Source organism: Cavia porcellus, unplaced genomic scaffold, assembly GCF_034190915.1.
Source record: "Cavia porcellus strain 051 isolate PalLab524CR breed Dunkin Hartley unplaced genomic scaffold, mCavPor4.1 scaffold_25, whole genome shotgun sequence".
NCBI classification, from domain to species: domain Eukaryota; kingdom Metazoa; phylum Chordata; class Mammalia; order Rodentia; family Caviidae; genus Cavia; species Cavia porcellus.
The window spans coordinates 16,896,694-16,922,278 of record NW_026947508.1 but is presented as its reverse complement, the minus strand read 5'-3'; the positions used below and the strand labels follow the sequence as shown (position 1 = coordinate 16,922,278).

At 42.5% G+C, this 25,585-nt stretch overlaps 1 protein-coding gene across 10 annotated transcripts in view; it reads right to left on the bottom strand.

Moving 5' to 3' along the window:
* Zbtb40 (zinc finger and BTB domain containing 40) overlaps window positions 1–25,585 on the bottom strand; it is an 82,686-nt gene that overhangs the window by 15,677 nt on the left and 41,424 nt on the right. For 6 of the 10 annotated variants that reach the window (XM_013153910.2, XM_013153909.2, XM_003471340.5 and 3 more), the window contains 11 exons: window positions 23,380–24,140; window positions 22,805–22,938; window positions 11,836–12,028; window positions 10,992–11,134; window positions 7,106–7,298; window positions 5,227–5,363; window positions 4,585–4,786; window positions 3,738–3,871; window positions 2,002–2,170; window positions 1,240–1,698; window positions 412–618 (listed from right to left, as the gene is read on the bottom strand). In XM_013153910.2, coding sequence (XP_013009364.1) covers window positions 412–618; window positions 1,240–1,698; window positions 2,002–2,170; window positions 3,738–3,871; window positions 4,585–4,786; window positions 5,227–5,363; window positions 7,106–7,298; window positions 10,992–11,134; window positions 11,836–12,028; window positions 22,805–22,938; window positions 23,380–24,079 — 2,671 coding nt within the window. In that variant the 5' untranslated portion in view covers window positions 24,080–24,140. Of the gene's footprint in view, window positions 1–411; window positions 619–1,239; window positions 1,699–2,001; window positions 2,171–3,737; window positions 3,872–4,584; window positions 4,787–5,226; window positions 5,364–7,105; window positions 7,299–10,991; window positions 11,135–11,835; window positions 12,029–22,804; window positions 22,939–23,379; window positions 24,178–25,585 lie in introns of all 10 variants that reach the window. The other 4 variants (XM_013153911.2, XM_063235720.1, XM_013153907.3 and 1 more) reach the window with 3 other exon arrangements.

Genomic DNA, 25,585 nt, shown 5'->3' with positions numbered 1-25,585 from the left:
ATCTGTACTCTTAACTGGCTCTGTACCTCCCACCCCAGGTCATCAGCTGCAGGAGCACTGCATTCCAGTCTGTCACTCAGCATCTGGCACCGCCCGACCCACAGCAGGTGCTCCAGGAGGTCTTTCTCATGCTTGAACTACACATCAAAGCTCAAAGAATTCCTGGCTATGTAAACTCTGTAATTACAAAGTCACAATGCTATGCTGGCCAGCCTCTCCTCAGAAACCCTTGCAGCAGGCACTCAACAGGCTGTGCACAGATGGAGGCCTAGTCATCTGTGGGCTCAGAGTATGAGCTCTAGCTTTGTTTGTCATTTCCCTGACACATGCATAGCACCTGATTCCAAGCGGGCTTGCAGCAGCTCACACCACGCAAGTCTGCAGGAGGCAGAAAGGGCATTGCGGCCTCACCTTCCGAGTGCTTCTTCTTGGTGTGGTAGGCCAGGGCAGAGGCTTGGGTGAAGGTCATGAGGCAGTGCTTGCACATGAAGGGGCGGTCCCCAGTGTGCAGGCGGAGGTGGTTCTTCAGGGTGGAGTTGGCTGCGAACTTGGCCCCACACTCCTCACAGGAGAAAGGCTTCTCATCAAAGTGCTCTGTCAGTTTATGGTACTGCATGCCTGGGGAGGGGAACAGGAGAGACCACAGTCAGTCCAGAAGCTCAGCAATACCACCTTCCAGCACCGTCTCAGGCCAGGCCTTGAGAGGAAGCAGCACAAAGCACTGTTTCTCTAGAGAGACCCCAGTCACTCGGAAAGAGGCAAACAAAACTCACTTTTATATTTTATTAGGTTTACCCAACATCTCAGACAAGGGAAAACAATTCTGACTACGTATTCCATGGTTTCTGTGACTTCTTATTTATTACCAAGAAGCAAATGGTATATGCTGATTCAGCTGTGAAGTAGCTGGTTATTACTAAGTAACAGTGGTAGTAACGTCCAAGTTATGGTATGCTAACTACAGAGGGATTATAGTCGGGGTTGAGCTCTGTTATCTTAAAATTCCCTGACAATTCAAAACAGTAAGTGGTACCACATAGGAAATTTAACAGATGGGGAATCAGTGCTCAGGGAGCTGATTCCAGAGCCAATGCTCTTCTGGACTTACTATCCTTCCTCTTAAGAACCAGCTCTATTTTCTAAGCCCATCCACTTTCATGGCACACAGCTAGTGCCAGGCTAGAATCCAAAGTACAGCACCAGCCATGATTATCCTCGTGACTGCCTTCTTGAGCGTACCTGAGGCATGGGCGAATTCTCTTCCACAAAGGTCGCATGTCACTGGGAGCCTCTTCTTCTTCTTCTTGGGGGCTTCGGGGTCTCCACTGGCACCATGGGCCTCCAGCTGGTGCTGCTCCAGGTCCTTCCTGGAATCCTTGGTCTCACTGCAGTCCTTACATTGCACCTGTTTGCTCTTGGCCACCCGGCAGCGCTTCATGTGCACCTTCAGGCGGCAGTAGAAATGGAAGCTCTTGTCACAGGCCTTACAGACGAAGCTCTTCTTGGCAGAGTCTGGGGAGGCAGACGCGTCTTTCTCTTGTTGTTCTGGCAAGGAACCAGCCTCTCCCTGGCCATTCTGTTCTGCAGGCTGGCAGTCATTTTCCGCAGCCTTTTCATTTTCTTTGTCTTTGGCTTCAAGGTGAAATTTATTACTCACCTTCCACACTTCGCTCTCTCCATTTTCCTTAGTAAAGAAACCTGCATAGAAGAGAACCTCATGGCTCTGCAAATTCTGTTTCTACTTTGCTTTATAACTTCTCTAATGCATCCTTAGTGGAGACTAGAGACTTGAGAGCCTCAAAAAACTGCAGGAATCAGTACCACTGTCATCTTTCCTCCCCATAAACACAAAGAACACTGTGTTACATCTGTGTCTTCTGGCGGTTAGAGACACAGCATATACTTGAGGTACAACAGCCTCTCACATGAGCTGGTGCCTCTTTTCCCCAATAAAGAGCGAGCCTGGGGGCCTAACAGAACCCTCAACCCCTCGTTCCTTACCAATTTGTGCCAACTCCTGCATGACGGGCTGTAGGCTTGGGAAAGATTTGTGGACACTGCACAGGAGGTGACAGATTTCAATGGCTGAGACTGATTTTTCCATGGTTCTGCTCAGCACTGCTCTCAGGGAAGCTTCAGGGCTGGTTGTCTCAGAAGAAATGCTCAAAATCTAAATGAGTACCACAAGACAAAGGTATGGAGTTAATATCAGCAGATTTCCCCCACGGTTTCCAACATAAAATAAGTTAATTCTGGAAGGGATAGCTTCATCTATAAGCTGTTTATACTTGTCCTCACAACACATGCAGTGGGACAGTGCTGTTATCAAAGGGAGGGAAATGAACAAAGCAAAAAGAGGATGCACATATCAAGACAAATGTACAAATATAAAGAAGGTATGAACAGGGAACCATCAGTATTTTCTGTAAGAATTATGTTCCAAGCAATCAAGAGTCTTGCAGAAAGCTTTTCTAGATCTGCATACTAAAACCCTAGAGAGCTACAGGATTTGGTGGTTGGTCTTTCTATCATGAAGATCAAGATAATTTTTCATAATATATAATTGTCTCAATGTCTGCAAGTAATTCTGCATGATCAGTGGCTTCATATTTTTAGACACTTAGATGTACCCTTTTAAACATCATTTTCTTTCATAAAGAAACTCAGCGTTCCAAAGCAGGTTCAAATAGGGGCTTTAAAGAGGCCAAGAATATGATTTCAAAGCCGTTCTCTTTCAGAATGTTAGAGCTATCAGCAGAGAGTCAGCATACTGAGAAAATAAAGTGAAACCATCCACAGATGGCCACATGGAATTTTCATCCTGGAAGACATTTTATTTCTGCTCTTTTCAAGTCTATCTAAATAAACCTGATGTCCCTGGAGGCAGGCATGAGACTAATTAGGAGCCTAAAACTGATCAAGTGCAGAAGCCTCACTCTGAAGCACGCAGTGTGCTGGAGAGAGGCGAGCACATCAGTCTTGCCCCTGAAGCCCCACAGAGACATGGGCCATCTTCTTCCCAGCGGAAACTGAGACCCGCTTGGGGCTGTCACTGGTGTGAATGGTCTGAAGCCTGCCCTTTGGCATGCTTCCCATACCTTTTTGATCCCATGGATCAAAGACACACTACAAGTGAATTCGGCTTAATTTTATATACCTTTATTCTTCCCTGCTCAAGATGTACATGATGGGGCTAGACATCCACGAATCCCCCCAGTCCCCACCTGGGTTTTCTGGGATGCTGGCCACATTGTGAGATGCCTTACAGAAAATGAGTTGGCGCTACTTGCTGCCCCATATGGGCAAAAGCTTTGTTCTCTCTATGTTTATCTTGGCTCCTTCAAGGAGCCAGAATAGAACATGTAGCGAGATCGGCTTTACTTTCCGTCCTCTGAGACACTGCATCTCAGAACATGTTAGAGAACGGAATCATCATTTCCCTTGAGATGTCCCTATGTTTAGGCAGTTGGAATAAATGTAGGTATGAGTTATGTAACTTGGTTCAAATCCTGGCTTCCAGTCTTGCTCACTGGACACGTAACTTAATCGTGTAGAGCCTGAGCTCCACGGCCTGCGAAATGTGATGGCACCACCTAACATGTGGAGCTGGAAGGTTGTAAAGGAGAGCGAAGGCAGGGCCACGCACACGGCAGATACTCCCCTCAGCAATGCAGACAGCCCCAGAATCCACTCTGAAAACCTTTCCGGACTGTGGTTTGCTTTTTATTTGCCCACACCTCTTTCAAACTCCTGGCCAGCTGCTCTTCCTCTGAGGAAAAGGACTTGAGCTCACCCCACTGCTGGATGGCCTCTACGATCAACTTGGTATGCCTCAGGACTATTTCGAAGGCAGCAGTTTCTGGGGTGGTCACTGAAAAAAAGGGACATGGGAAATTCAGTCAAACTTGGGCCCCATTTTCTCTTTTATCTTCTTCACCACAGTTCTTTATAACGACAACACATGTAACCTGTCTCCCATCTAGGCTCGGGTGTGAGCGAATGACAGCACTGCGATCAGAGAACAATAATGAATTTAAGCTTAGAATAATCACTGCAGTTTTTAAAAAGGTTTTTAAATGCTGTATTCTTGAACAAAACTGCTATTCCTGGTTTAAAAAATTGTACATATTTATGGAGTAAAATTGTGTAATAGTCAGATCCAGGAAAGCACTTTTATCTCTTTAAACACCTTTGTGAACACATTCAAAATTCTTTCAAACCAGGCATGGTGGTACACACCCATAATCCCAGCACTCAGGAGGCTGAGGCAGAAGGCTCTCTATGAGTTTAAAGCCAGTCTGAACTACACAGTGAGTTCAAGGCCAGCCTGAACTGCATGGTGAGACTTTGTCTCAAAAAACAAAAAACCTTCAAATTCCTTTCTTCTAGCTTTTCTGAAACATACAGTATGTTATCATCACCTACAGTTACCCTACGTGCAAGAAGACCCAGAACTTATTGGCCGTTACGCCTAAGAGCAGAGATGCGGATGGATGACCGCCACGTGAGAGATTTTTCTGCTCCCGAGTAGATGGACCACTACCCTACTGGGGGCGAAACCACAGCAGAGGCCCAGCAACCTACCTGCCTGGAAGAAAGCAGCAGCACGAGGCTCCTTTCGTATTTTATCCACGAGCAGATTCAAGGGGCAGACCTTTGTCTCCTGAGCTGCCAGAAGCAGCTGCCAAATGGCTGTTGCAGAGAGAGTCTGCTCTTCTAGAACTGCTGACAGCAGGGAACTGAAACCACCTGAGCCAGAGCTCTGTTTCACAAGCTTCTCCATGACCTTCAAGACAGCACAAACACTGGTAAGAGACTCTCCAACCTGGGGCTGCAGAGCCACAAGGCTAGGCATCAGGTTACAGTGAATGTGTTTCTGCTAAGGAATCTGCAACATCTTCACCTCTCTCAACCTAGATTTCTTTTTCTTTGTTTCAAATCAAATGAATTTGGGGGAGAGTGGTTGGGGATGTAGCTCAGTGGTACAGTGCTTGCTTACCACATGTGAGGCTCTGGGTTCCTTATTCCCAGCACCAGAAAGAAAAAAAGAGATTTCCTATACATGGCAAAGTTCTTCCTTTTCCTCTCTCATGAGTTGCCTTCTATTTCTCCTTCTCTCCTTAGCATTTCTCAATACTGGTGCATATGTGTACTTACAGAACATACATTGTGTCTGCCGATTATTTCCCCTCACCCTCCCGCTTCCACACCCCACTGTGCTCTTACTTCTCTTTCCCCAGGGGCCACACTCTTCGCGCGTGAGATCATCTTTAGCAACTTGTCCTTGTCTGTGAAAATCTCAGAGAGGTTTTCATGATAACGTTGCAATAGCTCAGTCCCATAATCATCAGGGCTTGGCTGGACTGTAACGATATTAGCAAAACAACACTGAGCAACAAAACCTCCAAGGCTTCTACAGAGGACTGAGGGCAGTACGGATGAGAGGGGTGGACGAGTGTCAGCAGAGCCCAGCTGCTGTGCAGGCCACACACGCGTCTCCTCCAGGGCATGCTTCGTGTTTCAGGGGCATAAAACCACTAACACTTAGAGAGAGTCGTGCCCAGCGGGAGAAGCCAGTGGCTGCTTAACAGGAGGATAAGGAGGAGGCTGTCCGAGCAAGAGCCTCAGATGTACACAGCCAAGGGGTACCGCTGGGAAGCCCAAGGGAAGGGCCTGTGGCGACCCGAAGTACACGCCGCCACAGCTCAGGGCTGTGCCCGTCAAGAAGCTGCCCCACAGCTCTGTTTAGACATCCTCTGAGCCCACCTGTTGGCTACACTCTTTTAAGAAGTTATATTTATTTAAACATAAAGAAAAATCAAAATGATCAGGCAGTGATATTTAAAATATTATTCTCCCTTCAACTCAATAAATCCCCTTCTGGAACTTTAAAAATTAACTGAAGACAAAAAAAAAAGCAAAAGCAAAAGATCAGTAGTTACTGAATTCCCACATGTACCAGGCATGGTGCTAACAGTTTCCTAAGTATTATTTCATAGGAGCCACAAAAATGAATGTGATCAGTACCAGCCATACCTGTTCCAAGAGAAAACAGGTTTGGAGGGGTGTAGTGAAGCTACAAGCATGCCACCTAGCCACCACAGCCCGTACTGTGAACCATTACACCATCCCGTCCCCAGGTAAGAGCACGAGTAACACTCGGGCATCCCTATGCTGGAAAACTACACAGCCTGCAAAACACAGGGTTATGGTTATGGGGCTGACCATGGTGGCTCACGCTTATAATCCCAGCACTTGGGAGGCTGAGTCAGGAGAACTGACATGAATCGGAGGGCAGCCTGGGCCACACAAGTGACTTTAAAGCCAGCCTGCATGTCATAGTGAGACCCTAAAAAAGTAATAATAAAAAAAGGATTATGGGAAGTTTTATGAAACGTGGGGAAACTGTAAGTATTACAAAACACAGTAGCATCTAAACACTGTAAAACTCAGGTAACAGATAATATATGTCAAAATGTTAATACTGATACACTTGAGTGGTAGGACTTTAGGTTGTTTTCTTTTTATGTTTGCAATTATCCAAGTTTTTAAAGTATATTTTACTTTGTAAACTAATACTTCTATCTTTCTTAAAGCCGTCTCAGTTCTAAATGCTGTGGGTGGGGAGAATCAGCTCAGGTGGACTTGTGTGGAATGGACACGGGCTCATTCTCCCCATCTTGTCATCTAATGGACGAGTGCTTCGGCCGGGACCGCTGGAGCCGGGCAGCACTCGAGTGGGGAACGGAACAATGAAGAGCTGCGTCTCTGCTGCTCACAGTTGTTCACAAAACCGTCAGAATGCTGAGCCACGTGAGCCCGCTGTTCCCACCGCTTTCACAGGTGAGCCTGGACGGCCCCAGAAAGCCACCACCCAGTAAGCTCTGAACCTGGGAGCGCCAGGAGGGAATTTAAGGGAAAAGAGGCCTTTCTCAGGGTTCGTGGTTTCATGCCAAAAATACTGAGGACCACTGATTTGAGACTTTCTGATTGATGTCATCTCCTAGCACTATCTTATGTACCCAGCATGGAGCCACAGGGTATTTGAACCTGTAATTTTCTGTCACAGTAGCTCCAGTGCAGAGAGTGAACAATTAACTAATACCTGCGGTGCTAGGCAAGGTGGCTAATTTCTGTAAATTCTCCAGCAGAAGGCCCAGGTTTGGGAATGCCATCTCCACAGCCTGGAGGAGTTTCAGGAGACTCTCCGCTCGCAGGGTCTTCTCTTCAGTTATTCTGTGCAACATAGTTTCTATTGTTTCTTTGGCTGTTCTGCCCTCACAGCAATTCAGAATCACCTGCAGTGGCAAGCAATCAACCAGACAGCAGTTACTGGCAACTCACAATTTATCCTACGCACCCCTGGAAAACCCAACAAGAAGGCCATTACAAGACACCGAGGCTCCAACTCCTGCGCTGGTTTCTAGCATGACTTCTGTCACAGTCCGTTCCTCATTGTGTTTCACTAAAAATCCAAAATATTCTCGAAATGAGTAACTTTGTAAGAATCTTTTACTCAGTTCTAAATCTGTGTATCTTCTTTGCCTTCAACAGCTCACATTTATTGAAATCATTCTTACACTTGGGCTGCAGGACAGTTTGTTCAGACACTAAGAAACAGGCTGGCAGTTCACAGTTACAATGTTTTCCAATCTGTGTTCAGATTGTTCATGATTTAGTACAGGTTGTAATTTTCAGAACAATTCTTTTATTTCCTCTCCACAGTAATTTAAATGCCCAGATGATTAATCTGAGATTTCCCAAATAATAAAAGCTTTTGGGGTTTTTTTGTGAACCCTTTACATCCATTCCTTTCATTCCCAATGGCCACATATAGCATTCTAGTCATAACTCCACAATTTCACTCCCTTGTTCTTCCGCAGTGTGCCAAACAACTTTCTGAGTCAAAAATAGCATAGGGCTCGAGCAAAGGCTGAGAAATGAAACCTGGGACAGGTATTTTCCCCTAACAACAAAACCATCTCCTAATGGGCTACAACAATATGCATAGCATGGCGCTCATGGAACTGATACAGCAGAGATTAATGTATGTAACCCATAGACGTGCAGCAACTGAATTTTGAGTTTTCCTTTGGGAAAATGTCAGCTCTCAGGAGAAACAATCAAGCAGATCAGTCATGGTTGTATGCCAGAGGCTGCCATTATCAAATTAATTCCCATGTTAAAATAATGAATGCAGCTTTAAAACTAGATTGCCTCTATCTATCTATATCTATCTATATGAGACATACACATATATATGTATATAATCAAGTTGTCATATTCCTTGTCAGTACAGAACAGTCATTCTCTTTAAGATCTAATATGTAATAGAGTTCTACTACATGAATCATAATTTAAAACTTAAGAACTTAAATTTAAAACCATACTGATTTCACTTCTATATGCTAGTTGCTAAGCAATAATCTAATACATAATGACACAGCCAGACATTGTTAAGAGTAGGAATGGGCTTTAAAACCAGACTTCAACTGTACCCAGTCCTGCTATTTATTTCCTGTGTGAGCCTGGGTAAGTTATTTAATTCTTTGCACCTTATTTTTCTCATTTGTAAATGAAGCTAACCATTCTAACACTTGTACAGAGTCCTCTCTATGAAATGCAGTTGTTTGGTATGGTGGCATAGGCCTGAGATCCCAGCATTCTAGAGGCTGAAGCAGGAGAATCACTGCAAGTTCAGGGAGCTACATAGTGAGAGTCTGTCTCAAAAAAAAACGTTGCTATTTGTGGAGCCTCATGTACCCTAGATACATGCGCTCTTCAATGATGATGCCACTCATGTCGCTGGGGAACAATGTACACAGTGAGCAGGAAGTGTTTCATCAGGAGTCTGGGTTCCGGTACTGGTTCTGGCAGTGCCCTTGGGTGAGCTGCTTAACCTCCTTCAGCTCTTATTTCTTCACCTTAAAACAAGGGTAAAGCCCTTACTCCATGCAGCTGCTGGAAGGTAAAAATTCAGTGGGAGGCAGAAGTCTGCAACACACGGCTTGGCACACAGTAAGCAATGAACAACGGCAGTGACAGTGATCACTATCTTTATGTCCTGAAATCATTTTTTTTTAAGCCTACAGCACCCGGTATTCCCAGGCGGTCCCCCATCCAAGTACTAACCAGGCCCGACCCTGTTTAGCTTCCGAGATCAGATGAGATCGGCGCGTTATGTTGACCACTCTTACAGAAAGACTTGAAGTATTTCAGATAATAAGTCTGAGATACCACACTAGGAATTCATTAAAAACAAGTTCTGAGAGGCCAATACGCACTCCACAGGATGTCAAAGTACTGTGGCTACGCGATCAACATTCACCTCTACGCTCCCATCACATTAGTGTGCTTCGATTTTCATGAGAAGGAACAGCTTAAAGTTGCTCTGGTGGAATCCCAATCCTGAGGAGTGTTTTTGTGCTTTATAACTAATTTAAGTTCTTTGGCTTCAGCTTTTACTATCAAGTAAACTAGAAGTGACAGAAGAAGATGACAGTGCGGTCTATCTTGCTGCGGAGAATAAGGCTGAACTTGGCTCTACCTCTGAGTGCTGTTTTACCAAGATAATGAAGCAGCTCAAAGGACACATTCCGCCCGGCTAGTGAGGGAAGGTCTGAACGAGCCACAGAGCGAAACCGCTGAGCAGGGAATCAGGCACAGCTAGTAACCCACTAAACATGCTTCCAATTACACAATCTGGACTTTCAGGAGAAAAACAGTTGTTTATTCTTTTTTGGTATATTATCTTTCTCTAAGAAGTTTAAGAAACTTAAAAATTTTAAATCAGGTTTTCCTCACTAATCTATATTTAATAAAAGATCAGTCCTCACCATGAATCCAGCGTTCCGCTATTATATCAGTGATTTCTAAGCATTTTCTCTCCTGAACATTTAAGTTACTTCCCACAGCTTCAAGAACCAATGCCACAAAAGTTTTCCATTCCTATTCCTTCCTTACAGATATAAAAATATTTTTAGCACAAAGTTGAAATCAATAACACCAACAGATATAGTTATCTAGTTGCCTTGAGAAGTCATGCTAGCAGCTTTATGAGGATTTCAGTAGCAAGCTGGTTGCGGAGTAAATTGATACAACCTTCCTGAAGGGCAATTGGCAATGTGTGTCACACACATGAACATTTTTGTACTCTCCATTCCAAAATTCTACTTCTTAAAAATTATTCTAAGGAAATAATTCGAGAACTAGTCAAAGCTTTGCCAGTAAGAATGTCCTCTGAAGTATTATTTGTAACAGCCAAAAACTAGAGATGAATGTTTCACAATAAAGAACTCATGAATTATGATATATCCATTAGAATATAATACAGCTACTGAGATCTATATTCTAGGTACGGAAATGTACTGACATAGTAAATGTAAAAACCAAGTTAGAAAACTATGTTCTGTGTAACTTCATCCCAGGATGACTCAAACAAAGAGTAGGGGAAACATGCTCTAAAATGTTAGCACAGGCTTGGAAAATAGCTCAGTGGCACAAGCACCTGCCTAGCAAGTACAAGGTCCTGTGTTCAATTCCCAGCACCAAAAACATCACCATAAAATATTAGCAGGAAATCATGTCTGAGTGGTGAAATTTAATTTTTTTCCTTTTTCCTTTTTTTCATATTAACCATTTATCACATCTATGAAGAGGGAAACTGTCATAATTACAAATGCGCCTAAACATTTTAAATTCTTGGCACAACCATTTAAAATAAAAATTCACTAAGCCAGAGCAGGAATATCATATATCCCTCCATGTATCTTTCCTAACACTGACTCTACAGGGCACTGGCAACAATGTATCCAGCCCTCAGAATACTACTGCACAAAATACAAATACAAGAATCTGAATTTGGTAGTGATTACTATGCAGTAGGTATAAAACTCTGTAAGCTAAAAAGTGCTCTGTGCCAGAAAAGAGGTTTTTCTAAAAAAAAGCACTACATCAATTCTGAGGCGGGAGGAGATACTTGACACGGTTACCCTTTTCTCAGTGCCAGGCAGGAATTCCTCCTTGGCTGTTTCCAGGAACTCCGTAATAGGTCTCAGCTGTGTTACACACTGTATCAGGTCCTCTTTGTGCTCCAGTAACAGAACAGACAAGGTCTTTCCCTCCCCTGTGCTCCCTGGGGGAGAAAGAATTAGAGACACACAAGAAAAGCTAGTCAATTTGAAGAAAATGACAGCATGGTTTGTCAAGAGATCTAACAGAATAGTAAAGTGATTCTCAGCTTATTCTGTGCACCTGAATGCAGAATCACCTTTAGAGAGAAAAATACTTTATTATTCTGTTTAAACTCTATGAAAGAAAAAATGTTTCATTTATCTGTCGAAACACAAAGCTTCACAGCCAGCCAGAGGTTAACTTCTGGTTGGCAAGGCCAGTGCTTTGTACCTAACCCAAATGAGAGCAGCTCCAGCCTCTAAGTGCTGTCGGTGAACCAGTGCACCCTAGACACCCAAGGCACTGCTTTGGACATGTGGCTTTTTGAAAGGCAGGGGATATTGATGGTATTCTCCAATTCAAGGTATCAGGCTAGTTAAGCAGGGGACAGAAATGGAAACTTATGCTTAGCTTGTATATATTTAATACGTAGCTTCTGGAGTGACATTAGAATCTATGTGGAAATCGTTTACTAAGGAAACCTCTGAAGATACGAATCACTGGATCCAACTTGGTGGCAGGGTGGAGAGTAGCATTGGGGATGGAACCAGGGACTCCTCGTGCATGCCAGGCAAACACTCTACCACTGAGCCCAATCCCCGGCCCCCACTGAAGCCAACCTTAAAGCTTGGTCACTTGGGAGGACAGGACTCTCCTTCCTACCTTTTGGCGGCATGGCGGCTTTGTCTTCCAAGGGTGAGTCTGACAGTGCAGTTTTTACTGCAGGATTAGAATCCTGGTATAGCCTCAACAGCGACACAACAGTCTGCACTTCCAGGCTCTCGGCTCTTATTTTCTCCAGGATTTTCTGGAATGCTACATGTCCTCCTTCACCCTCAAGACATTCCATGATAATCTGTGGAATGAATTATCCAGAAGATAGGCAAGCCAGCAACAAGAACCACATTTGGCAAGCCAAACCCCCACAGGCTGATCTCTCACCCATGGTATCTGCTTCCCCTACAGGGGCTGCGGCCAATCTTGTGCCGTGGGTTCCAGCTCATCCTCAGGAGGACTCCGTTTCCATGCTGGGACCTCGCCCAGGGGACACCCTGCTGGGAGGCCTTCCCCAACCCAGCCCGCCCTCTCTTAGTCCAGGTCATTTTACATTTTATACACTATACTGTAAGCATTTATCTTTTTCTCCTAATAGACTTCTTGAAGCCAAGGATCATGCTTTCTAGAGCTCTGGATTCTCAGCAGCCAGCAGAATCTAGCACACAGTAGGTGTTGAGTGCATTTTTAACATACTTAATGCACTTCTTACCTAATTATACCTTTCTGAATCTTATGACATTCTGAGTATTTCTTAGGCAAGGATATCTGAATTTCAAATTGAATGAACTGTCATTTTATTATTTGAGAATGCAATTAAAACCTCACAAGTTAGGGGAGAAAAATCACTTTAAGTCATTTACATTATAAATGATAGACTATTTAGAAAGACGCGAGCCTTATTACTTTTAGATATATTCTGTAACAATTAAGGCTAACAATGTGTTGGCTTGGAGTTGCCAGCTGTCAAAGAACATATGATTCACATATTAATTATCCTATTTCAATGACTGCTTCAGTGCTGTGGGCGTGGGCTGAGGGGCTGCAGAGCTCTTCCCCGAACCAACAGTGAACACACAGCAGCCTGGCCTCTGGCCTTGTGCCCTTGACCTTTCTGTGGCATTATGACCACCTCTGAGTCACTGTTCTCAGCTTTCATCTGATTGTGGCAACACTAATGCACTGTGGGTGAAATCCTGCCACTCTTTTCAGCCTTCCCCATTGTTGTTCTTCCAAAGCCATACCCTAAGCAAGCTCTGACTAGTCTCAACCTTTTATTTTTATCTCCTTTTTGAGAAGGTTTCAGCCAAGCTGCTGGGTACATGACTGTAATCTCAGCACTCTGAGAGGCTGAGGCAGGAGGATCACAAATCCAAGACCGTGTCTCAAAAAATAAATAAATAAATAAAGGCCAAAGATATAGCACAGCATGAAGGCTCCGAGTTCAATTCCTGGTACTACTTTTAAAAAGGGTAAGAAAAGCTCTCAGCTTTATCACATTTTGCAGACGGCTCTGAAGGGCTCTAACCTGAACTGTTTCAGTCTAGAGCCACACAATTATTCTGGGTATGTCTTAAACAGCAGAGTTCTCAGGGCCACCAACTATGCTCACCATCTTTTTTTTTTTTTTTTTTTTTTGGTAGCCAGGATTGAACTCATGACCTTGCACTTGCCAGGCAGGCTTTTTTAGGCCACTGAGCTAAATCCCCAGCCCCCTATGCTCACCATCTTGAATCTTCCTGAATAAAATATCAATAATCTCAGTGGTAAAATGTAAAAAATGAGCATTTTTTCCCTTTGGTCTGACAGAACATCTCTTATACAAACAAGAGAAAGCCCAATCTGAGACACAATATTTCTGATTTAGCAATAATTTGGAAAAAAAAATCATGTGCCCAAAATGAAAGTTCATGGTAGGCATAGGAGTCCTTGTATTAACCTTTAAAAAAAGTTTCCTATGTGTTTTGGTCATCTTCAAAAGTAAACTTAGATAAAATACAGTTTAATAATCCACATTAATATTTGATTACAGTAAATAACTGCCATGAGCCTAAGTTAACTCATCTTCTATTTTTAAAATAGCAAACAAGAAATAAAGGCCTGGGTTGAATGGTTAATCCCTGTGGGTAAATGAATTCAACCTTTCCTGCTTTCGTGAGTTGGGCTCAAATCTCCTTAGAGTGCCCTTCATGGACAGTAGTAGGGACCCTGAAGCAGGCAGCCTGCGAACAGCTTCCAGGCGACCCGCCTCTAGACAGTCAGCCTGTGAGCTGGACTCCTGGCTTGGTTCTAAGGAAGAGAATATGGCAAAGTAACGCGACGATGCCCCTTCAGAGGCCAAGTAACTACGACTTCTGCCTTTCGCACGTGCATGTGCGCCTGCGCCCACTGGCACACTGTGTCCCTCTGGCACTGCCCTTGCTCTGGGAGATGCAAGCTGCCACATTGTGAGTTGCCCTGGGAGACAAGTCCTTCTGGCAAGGAATGGATGACTCCAGGCCACAGTCAGTAAATCTGGAAGTGGTTCTTCTGGAGCCTGTCAACAGCCAAGGGAGTGAACTAACAAAAAGATATTACCCTCTTTGGTATGATACAAAAAAAAAAAAAAGATATTCCCCTCATTGAGCCTGGAAATGGTTGCAGCCGTAACTGACACGGTAACTTCAGACCAAGGACTCAGCCACACTAATTCTGGTTCTTTACCCACAGAATTCCAAGTAGTAACTGTTTGAAGCTGCTGAGTTTTAGAGTTATTTGTTACACAGCAATCAATAACTCTGGGGCTAATATCCTCAGGAAACACAGTTCCTCCTCCTTACTTGCCCTTTCCTTTGTCCCTTTCTTTTATATGTCTTAATTGACATAGTGCACAGCTATCTCATCCTGTGGTAGGCCAGGTTTTATTTCTTTTCCCATCTAAAGCTCTCTGAACATCCCAGATCCAGCACTCTCTGCATCCAGGGTGTTTGGCACTGTCACTGAAGCCCAGGTGGAGGGGGGACTTTCATCAGAGGCAGCATCTGATGTGCTTCTCATTATCTTCTCTGCTGTCTCTCCCTCTGCAGAACCACTCAGCAGTGAAATTAAAACATTTGTTAACTCCACTGCTCAGCAGTGAAGCTGGGGTGACCATCTGGGAAGAGAAGCAGGGTGGGCTGATGAAAGAAAGGGTGAAGAGGGGCAGAGCACTGCCTGGACAGCCCTGCTCTTTCTTCTAGAACCCACGGGGACCCAGGCCAGAGCCAGTGCTTTGGCTTTTACTATGGTAAGCCCACTTCTGAAACAGTGTGTGCCTATACAAGAGTGTCTCACATTTGGATAGGCTACCACCACATAACAGAGCTGAACCAAAGCACTTCTATCAAGAGATCTTCTTTAACCCTACATTTGGAACTCGTTTGATTCCTAGAGAGCGTTATTTCCATAGATTCATGTCAACACATGATCACAAAAATTACCAAGTACTTTCCTACGAGTGAAATATTGATAAATATATTTAAAGATGAGACAGTTTCCTTTCCACTGATGATATGGGAAAAACCACTTAACCTTTCTCCTAACTCAAGTCTTTCAACTGAATTTACTTTCCCTCACTGTTTGTCACAGGATCTATGTGAGTTATACTATACTCTAGTTCACCCAAACCCTCCCATGAATGCTGAGGGCCAGGGGGTGGCAACAGTGATACAGATGGAGCTGGGTGTGGCTAAACAGTAAAGCACCTGCTTTGCAGACAGAGTCCTAGGTTCAAACCCCAGCACCAAAACTAAACAGATAAATAGAAATGAAAAATAACATGATCCCCACCAATCAACACCATCTTGGGACACTGCAGTCCACGTGTCTGCTCACGTCAGTCTCCAGCAGCATCCCTACTGCTTACTGTGATGAGTATCAGGTTAAGTAACTGGGTGAAGTGCTGTGCTCATGTTACACTCCTTTCACTCAGTTCTAGCACCTCAATTCTAAGAGTAAATCAAATCCATTTATAGTGGATTCCACTGGACTTACTAGAATCCGTATCACAGGGCAATAGACATAAGACAATTTGTACCATTCTTGATCTCAATAATTAGTACAGGATTCTGTGTCTCGTAGGTGCTCAATAAATGTTTAACTGAATAAAGTCACTTTCTATATAGCTACCAATCCTCCTGTCTACAGATGTGTATTCCAGACATAGCAGTTAACAGAAAGGAGATCTGGAAAAACCATGATGTATTTTCATCTTTTATCAACCTGTAAAATGAACTCTATTAACTCACTCTTGAGAGGGTTACTCCAAACAGTCCTTGAAACAGAGCTGTGCACTACTGACCAGGCCTCCAACGTAGTGACACAGTAGAAAATGTGGATTCACATAGGAGCAGAAACTTGTTTGCCTTTGAAATACAGTTGAAGGAATAAAGTATTATCAGGTCTTTGCCTTTGGGAGAGTTTTCTAGAACTTTGGGGAAAAAGTGAGTCAAACTGCCCAGAAATCAACAGTAGAAAGTTAGCTCCATGTTCTCATTAAAAATCCATTTTGCTGTATACACAATTAATTAAAATCAGGGACATGGCTAGGAATAAAGAAGACAATCGAAAGTTCTAGCTTAGGGCCAGGGATGTAGCTCAGCCGTACAGCACCTGCCTGTCCACTGTGAGGTCCTGAGTGTGATTCCAGGTACCAAAAAAAAAAAAAAATTCTAGCATAAAAACCAGAAAAACAAACAAACATGTACGTGAGCCTTTACGTGAAGGTTTTACTCCGCTCAGCCAGAAAGCTTCCTGAGTCACTGCTTGCTGCTTCTGTTCGGGGCTGTACCACTGGGTAAAGACCAGAGGAAGACACTTCTCCACCCAGGACATTTCTCTATAATCAGTTCTGGCTTTTGTTTCACACAGTTCAAGCAGCCTGGTCTCTTCTCCTGTGGCTGCAATCCCTGCTCAGGGAATGGCTTTGCCATCTTTCATCATTTATCTCAAGAAATAAAAACATCGGAGGGGCTGGGGATTTAGCTCAGTGGCATAAGCACCTGCCTTGCAAGCAGGCAGTCGTGAGTTCGATCCCCGGTATCAATAAAAAGGAAAAAGACAAAAAAAAAAAAAAGAAAGAAAAAGAAAAAGAAAAAAGAAATAAAACCATCGGGACATGGCTGGATGATGTCCTCACTAAACTCAATCTGGACCAGTTGTATACCCATGTCTCAGTCTCAACTAGAGCACTCATGAACCTCAACAAGCATCAGAATTGTACACAGACTGGTTAATTTTTCTTTTACTGTTAAATTGTCAGTGATGTTATAATGATTAACTGAATAACAAAACAACTAGAAATAACGAAAAACATCCAGAGCTCTTTGGGAACTAAAATTGCATGAACAAAAAAGCAAATAAACTCCAAATGACCCTTTAAAGCTGTACTAAAACTTAAAATAATGTCATTCCAAGTAAATAGCTCTTAATCGCAATGATCACTGAAGTTTTACAGCAATTCCTATAATTTGGTGATTAACACACTTCTGGGGGCAGGGGGAGATCACATGTGTCGCCAGATTCCTTTGCTGTTAAGACAGTCTGCAAGGACAGAGATCAGGTTTTAGTTTACTTTCTTAGCAACCAGATCAGGGTATGGTTTCTTTTGGTTGCTCCGTAAACTTCTGCTGCATCGAGGGCTAAGCAAATGGGAACACTTGGAGAAAAGGGGCATTTTTGTGGCCACTCAAAACACTGAAAGGTGCCACCACACACATTACAACATACACAAACACAGTAAGTTTTATAGCTCGCTAACTTCTAGAGCAGTGCTCCTCAAAATGTGGTCCTCAGGAGAAGACACCGTGGAGAGCAAGAGGGACCTGCTAAGATACACAGAGTCCTAAGTGCTACCTGCAACCTAAGAATCAGACTCTTTGGAAGTGAGGTCCGGAGGGTATACTTTAACAAATATTACAGATGGTTTCCAGATACTGACACAGTTAGAATGGGGTGTCCCTCCCAAAGCTTTGTGTGTTTAGAAGGTTTCTGGATCATGAGGTACTGCACTCATCAGGGGATGAGTCTACTGATAGGTTCATTGCTGACTATGAGTAAGGTCTGGCCTGGCTGGCAACGGATCACTAGGAGTGAGACCAGGAAGGTAACTATCTCCTTTCCAGGCTCTTCCCTTCATTCTGTTTCCTGGTGCCATGACGTGAGCAGCTTTCCTCTGCTTCTGCTATAGCATTCCTGCACTGGAGTCTGCTGACCGTAGACTGAGAGGATGAACCACAATAAACCTATCCTTTAAGTTATGGGTATCCGGCACTGCGTCCTAACTAAAAAGTGATTAAGACATACACGCTGCACCACTGTGGTAGAGACTGACTGCTTCATACCACTAGACACTACTGCTGCAGCTCAAGAAGGTACTTCCAAGTGGATGATAGTACCTATCTGAAAGCACATTGTTGTGATTTGTTTAAATGTCGCACCAAAGCCTCATGCAGCTATGGTGGAGGGTGTTTTCCAAGGGGGCAGAGTCCAGCATTTGTGATTGGTTCACTGTCTAGTGCTGGGATTGGTGCTGAGTGCTGTACCCGCCCAGCGGTGGGTAACTGACATACAATATAAGAGAGGGAAAGCAGCGAGCCTTTCCGTTTTTTCCCTTTTCACTCTTGTTGTTTGTGGCCGCCAAGAACGTGTAGAATCTATAAACAGTTTATGAGAACTGATCTTATGACACATGATGAAATGAACAGATACTTTGAAGACAAAAAAAGACACTTAAAATACCCAGTGCTGATGCTGGAGTGTCATAATGTGAAACCCAGCAATAGTATTATTCTTTGTTCAGAGTGATATTAGCCTGCTGGGGTTTGTTCAATCTCAACGTAATTGAAGATATGGATAACTGCATGTATGTTTAAGTGTAGAGGATTAATAACCATATTTCTAAGTTTTTGTTGCATAGTTGAACAGAACTGGTTGCAATCTCACTGTTTGAACCCTCAATTTATATGCTCCACTTTAGTATCTTGAATAACTATTTGTAAGAAGACAATCTGTAACCATCAACTAGTGATTTCTTACTGGTTTTTTTTTGAAATTATGTATTATTTCTACCTGTTTTCTGTTTTGTTTAGTCTTTCTTTAAATTAAATTAAAAAAAAAAAGACACTATATTACCCAGTGCTGATCACGGAGTGTCATGATGTGAAATCCAGCAATACTATTATTCTTTGTTCAGAACGATTTTAACCTGCTTTAGTTTGTTTAACCTAAACATAAATGAAGATAAGGATAACTGCATGTATGTTTAAGTGTATAGGACTGACAACCATGTTGCTAAGTTTTTGTTGGACAGTTGAACAGAACTGTTTGCAGTCTCATTGTGTGAATTCCCACTTTACATGTTCCATTTTTGTACCTTGAACAACTATTTGTAAAATGACAATATGTAAATATTAACTAGTGATTTCTTATTGTTTATTTTTTTACCCTGAACGTATGTATTATTTCTACCTATTTTCTGTTTTGTTTAGTCTTTCTTTAAATAAAAATTTAAAAAAAGAAAAGGTTAAACTCAGCCATGCCACTCTGCCTTGCAATCAACTGAGTATGGACTGAAACCTCCAAAACACTGTAAGCTAAATAAACCTTTCCTTCTTTCATTTTGGGAGTCAGGTCTTTCGTCTCAGCAACAAGAAAAAAGTAACCAAGACACATATTTTACAAATTAAGCTTAGTAGCAAACCATTTCACAGTTTAGAGTAGACAACCATGACACTAATATGTAACAACACATTCAGCAAGTAAGGGGCCTAGGGGTCGTTAGGGTTAGAGCTACTGATTAATGGATAAACAATAGCAGTTGCTATCTACCAAGCTCCTGCTATGTGCCTAATTTTTTACCACAAGCTTTATATGTATAATCCTAGTTAATTCATAATTACCCTACGATAATTACTCTGATATATCCTCATTTTAAAAATTTTTTTGGTAGTACTGGAGATTGAATCTACCACATTTGCACTGAGCTTTATCCCTACCCCTTTTTAAATTTTTGAGACATGGTCTTGATCTTGCTGTCTTCCTGCCTCAGTCTCCCAGAGTGCTAGGATTACACACCTGCTCTACCGCGCCAATCAATGTATCCCTATTTTACAAATTAAGAGACTAAAGCTTATAAAGACCAAGTTACTCAAAGTCATAATGCTAGTATATGGTAAAATAAGATAAACTACATATCCATATAGTAGAACAGCAATACACAGAAATACACAGTAGAATCAGCAATAACAAGGAAACAATATGTAACAATATTAATGAATCTCTATAATTATGCTAAACAAAAGCCAGACAAAACCAATACATACACATACTATCTGACTCCATTTATATAGTATTATAAAACACACAAACTAATCCAAATTGACAGCAAGTTAATAGCTGGGAGATGTGAGCACAGAGGGGCACAGGACAGCTGGATTATAAAGGGATGTGACAAACTCTGGGGGCCATGCAGATGTTTATTCTTCTGATTTTGGTGATCAAAATTTATCAAATTATGTAATTTAAACACATGTAGTTTACTGGATGCCAATCACACTTTTCATTAAACTGTCAAAAAGAAGCACAAAAGAGAAAAACAAGCAGAAGATCTAAGGATAAAGCGGCACTTATGTACATATGTGTGTATGTATAAAAGTATGCATGTATTTATGACTATGAATCAAAGCCAGGGCCTCATGCCTGCTAGGCACGAGCTCCACCACTAAGCAATATTCCCAGCCCTTATATTCAACTTAATCTTACGTTCTTTAAGAATCTTTTCTCTTTTTCTTTCTGAGTTACAAGATTTATTATGGGCCACAACAGAATTGGTTTTAAATATAGCCACTGAGTGATCTGTACTGTTGTTACTCTGACCTCTAAAACCAAAGAAAAAAATAACATAAGCCTATAATGATCACCAACAGTGAATCAGTGCTCTTCCAAATTACTAAGAATGTTACTACCATCAAAAGATTAGAGCAAGGATCGGAAAAAAAGAAAGAAATGTAGAATGAATCCATGTACAGCAGACATTTCTTAAGCCAGGACCTAGACACTAGTGTTCAAAAAACAAAAACCCCCAAACAATTCAAATAAGTAAAGAGGGATACGAATAATTTGGGTATTGCTGATCTGAGGAATAATACTGTTTCTCTGTAGTCAAAAGCAAGTAGAGGGAAAGCCTTAAGGGAAAAAAATGAGGTAACAAACTCATCACAAAAATGATGGATTTAATAGCTAAGAGAATACAGAAGTACAAAAATACAAAACCAAAGTATAACCAGCATAATCAGTATATAGAGTACTAAGGATTTATGACCTGAAACCTCTCAAAGAGAGCCACTGAGGTCAGCCCTGTCTTACAAATAGCATATCTCCCGAGACAACAATTTACAGTTATAGCCAAGGGTCAATTAATATGGTTAAAAATCCCTCAGTGAATCTTACAATTGATTTTTTTTTTTTTTTTGTCTTTTTCGTTTTTTTATCAGTACCAGGGATCGAACTCACGACCGCATACTTGCAAGGCAGGCACTTAGGCCGCTGAGCTAAATCCCCAGCCCACAACTAATTTTTCTGTTGTTGTTAAAAAAAAGTAACCTGTTATGAATCAGAAAAACATGTAAATACTGGAAGCCACAGCCAGCTGAACTAACAGTCCCTAGCAGACACTGAGTTGATTAAGGGAAGTCCCCAACCCACCCTCACCAATCAGAAGGGCAAGCCTGCTTTGGGCTGGGAGGTGGGGGCTCCCTTTGCTGAAGGCTGTCGGCAGGGGGAAGCAGGGCAGTCAGAATGGAAGCAAGTTTCAAAAGTGCCTGTGGAGTCACATCTGAAGGGTCGGGTGTAGAGAAGCACACAGCGGGCTATCTGTCTCGATTACATTACTGCAAAAAAGAAAAAGCTAAGAAACAGAGCTACTTTCCTGTGGGTAATTCCCAAACATTTATGTATGTGAATCATTGTACCTTACTCGGGGGCAGGAAACTAGGTGTGCAAGGGGGCAGCTCCGCAGTTAGTACGCAAGCTGGGATGAGCCTCAGTGGACAGTGCTTGCCTGCCATGTGCAAAGCCCGGGTTTTATCCTCAGCACTGCCTGGGTTTAAACTGTGGCTCTGGCTTCGAGTCTTGTAAGTTGTGGCTCTGTCAAGTTATATCATCTCTTTGGGACAGTTTCCTCAACCATAAAACAAGAATAAAACATTTAACCCACTTCAGTGATTTCTGTGAGCATTAAGAGAGATGAAATATGTACCAATCTTAGCAGTGTTAGTTTAATGGTCACTACACTTTTATGACTAAAAGTGGCCAACATATTCTTAAACATTACATGCAATTTACTGTGTTAAGTTTCTGTTGTTATTTTTGTTTAGGGTCTTGCTATGTCATGAAGGTTGGTCTTGAACTTGCTTATGTAGCCTAGCCTGACCTTGAACTCATGATGATCCTCCTGCCTCAGCCTCCTGAGTGCTAGGATTATAGAGGTGAGCCACCATGCCCTGCTCTGTGCTAAATTTACAGTAAATCCTTTTTGTAAATGTTTTGAGTATCTGCTGTTTCATTTTTATTGCTTTACTCTCTGATTTGGGGTTATCCAAGACTACCTTCTGAATCATTTTATCCTTGAATTATCAGGAAGAAATAGTGTGCAAGGCTGGGTGTGGTGGTGCATGCCTGTAATGCTAGCACTCAGGAGGTGGTTGCATGAGAATCCTGAGTTTGAGGCCATTCTGGGCAACACAGCAAGCTCAAGGCTGGCCTAGATAACATAGTGAGATCTTGTTTTAAAAAAAGGAAAAAAAGATAACAAAGGAAGTAACATTGACATAAGCTGGGATTATTATGGTGATCAAAATTCAACTTCATTTTGAAATGATCTGCCTACCTAGTGCTTTTGCAAAGATGGCCCTGTAAGGAATAAATGACCAAAACATTCAAGTGTGAGAAATTTGAACCCTTAGGGTATTTTGTATATTCATACTTCTGCCCCATAAGGAAAGTTGACAGGGTATCCTAAGAACACTGAATTAGAAAAAGAAGATAAAGCTTAGATACCTACCTTCTTCTGTGGGCCTTTAATTTCTGGACATTCTTCTAGTCTTTTTAAAATATCCTGAGTAACCAAGAGTGCATCTGAGAAAACATTTTTATTTTCTAGAAGAAAATTCAAATGGTAGTATTTCCTCTCACATTCTAAATGTAAAACAAAATAAAACAAACAGCAATTTATTCCCCGAAATGACTAATATAAAGTTTTCAGCTGTCTGAGAACCTTCAGGTCACCGACTGCAGGCTTAGAGCTACACAACAAGCCCCAGTGCCTCTCAGAGTGCCCGCCTGTGTACACTCGCAGCTGCTTAAAACAAGGGATAATGAGCAAGGAGAATGCTTGATACCCCTCTTCTGCTCTGTTGCTCAGCCCCAGGATTTGAACCCTGAAAAACATAGACACTTTTAAAGAAGAACGCAGTGAGGTACTGCATTTGATTGGTTTCCTGCCTAGTGGTGGTCTGTAGTAAATTTATCAATGAAATAAAAAATTAACAGAGATCATCAAATCTAGTAATTGACTACAGAACTACAAATTTTGATTAAACTGAAATGAAGTTAAATAGAAAATTAAATAATCACTACCTGGTTCTGTGCTCAGCCCCTTTGCTCCACTCAAGGTCTGTCCAGCAGCTGAGGGGGAACCAACTTCAGCCGGCTGAGGAGTCTCCACTGGGGCTTCTGCATCCCCTGGAACTTCCTGGGCAGTGGAAGGACTTGCACTCATCTCTTCTGTCCCCGTCTGGATTGTTTGCTGGGCCTTGGCTTTCACAGGACCTCCCGAAGTGACAGAGGCCTCCATGGAGGTGGCAGAAGCCTCCGCAGCACCTTCGGAGGAAAGCACTTCTATTTGAGGTATCTCTGTTTCTCTCCTACATGACTCAGAGGATGGCACAGAGACGTCCCTTACCACTTGACCCTGCACGGAGCAGTTTACAAGGCTGGTCAGAAGATTCTTACAGCTAACAGCCACATCAAACATCTGCAGGCTGTCGGCTAAAGAGATGATTTTGGAGAAGTTGTGTTTGCCCACGGGTAACTTGCCAGTGTACATCATTTCTAACAAGAGGGCAAACTCCTCGGGGCTCACCACAGCTGCGTCAATGGAGATAGTGTCTGTGTTGTCCAGCAAGGTTTTGAATAGGAGGCTGGCTGCAGCCAGGACGAGCTTGTGAGCCCTGAAGTAAATGGTGCCGATGGAAATGGTGCAGTCACAGAACTGCTGCTCCTTGCACAGTGTGTACAGCTGCTGCAGCAGCTGCCGGCTGTAGTTGGGGAGCTCCATCACAGTGTCTCTGCCACAGGACTTCTCTTCCTTTCTCTTGCCACAGCACCACACACTGAAACTTCACAAGCACATGGAAAGTGCCTTAGTGAGAAACGCTGAACAAACAAAACAGCAATTCACTCATTCGTCCAACAAATGTTGCTCAACAGGGAAGGGCAGTGTTCTAGGTATACAACATTAATAATTATACTAATTATCACGTGCTTAACTACAGGAAAGGAAGTATGCTTGGATCTTTATTTGAACAATATCATTTGATCCTCAAAATGACTCAGTAAAAGAGACATCGTCTCCTCCCCATTTCATAGATAAGGCAAACTCAGCAGGCCCAAGAGACACCCCAAGGAAAGGAAGCCATGAAATGACTGGCCACATGTCACTGACCTCACAGCTGCAACTATAGTACTAGATGCTATTCTTTTTCTTTTTTTGGAAAAGAGGCCTTCATTGCAAGCAAGAGAGGGCTGCTAAAGAGGTAAGCACCCTCTCCTGGCTGCTACTCCTGCCCCCACAGAGCCGTTGGCCACCCGTCCCCAGCACACTGAAGCTATCTATCCACAGTGCTGGACAGGAGTCAACATTCCCGCCCTCTAAGATGGACTTCTTGTTGAATTTTTAATTTTTACACTAGGACATGTTTTCAGTACATCATCCACACTTCCCTCTATCTCTTGATCTTCCCATTTGAAAAAGATCTACCTCCTTACTTCCTATTGTCTAACTTTTGTTTTGTTCTTTATACCTTGGGATTTCTCATATAAGAAAAATCAAGCAATATTTAAGCTTCTGTGTCTGATTTATTTCATTTTACATTATAGTCTCAAGGTATATTCATTTACCAACAAATGACACAAGTTCATATTTATTTATAGCAGAGTAGTACTCATCGTGTGTAAATGTCCGTGTCTGTACTCATTCATCTACTGATGGAGATACAGGCTGCTTCCAAGATTTAGCTAACATGAACTGTGTTGCTATAAACATGCATGCATCACTGTAATACGAAATCTTTAAGTCTTTCAAGAAGATATCTAGAAGAGGAACTAGCTGGGTCAAATGGGATTTCTAGTTTTAGTTTTCTGAGGAATCTTCACACTGATTTCTACAGTGCTTGTACTAATTTGCATTCTCACCAATAATACAGAAAAGTTCCTGGGGTTAAAGGTTTTTGTTTTGTCTTTTTTTTGGTGGTGGTGGAGGTACCTTGTGCTTGCCAGGGTAGGCAGTGTGCCACTGAGCTATCTGTATCCCCAGCTCCTAAAGCTTTGCTAGTCTTTCTGGAGTGAAATGGAATCTCAATGTTGTTTAAATTTGTATTTCTCTAACAGCCAGTGATGTATTTCTTCATGTATTAATTGGCCATTTGTGCTGTTTTTCTGAGAAGTAACTATTCATTTCATTTGCCCATTTTTGGACTGGGTCTTTCATTTTAAAAGGTCTAATTTTTTAACATGCACTTTTCAACTGACTCTAGATCAGTGGTGGCATATGTGTGTGTTTACA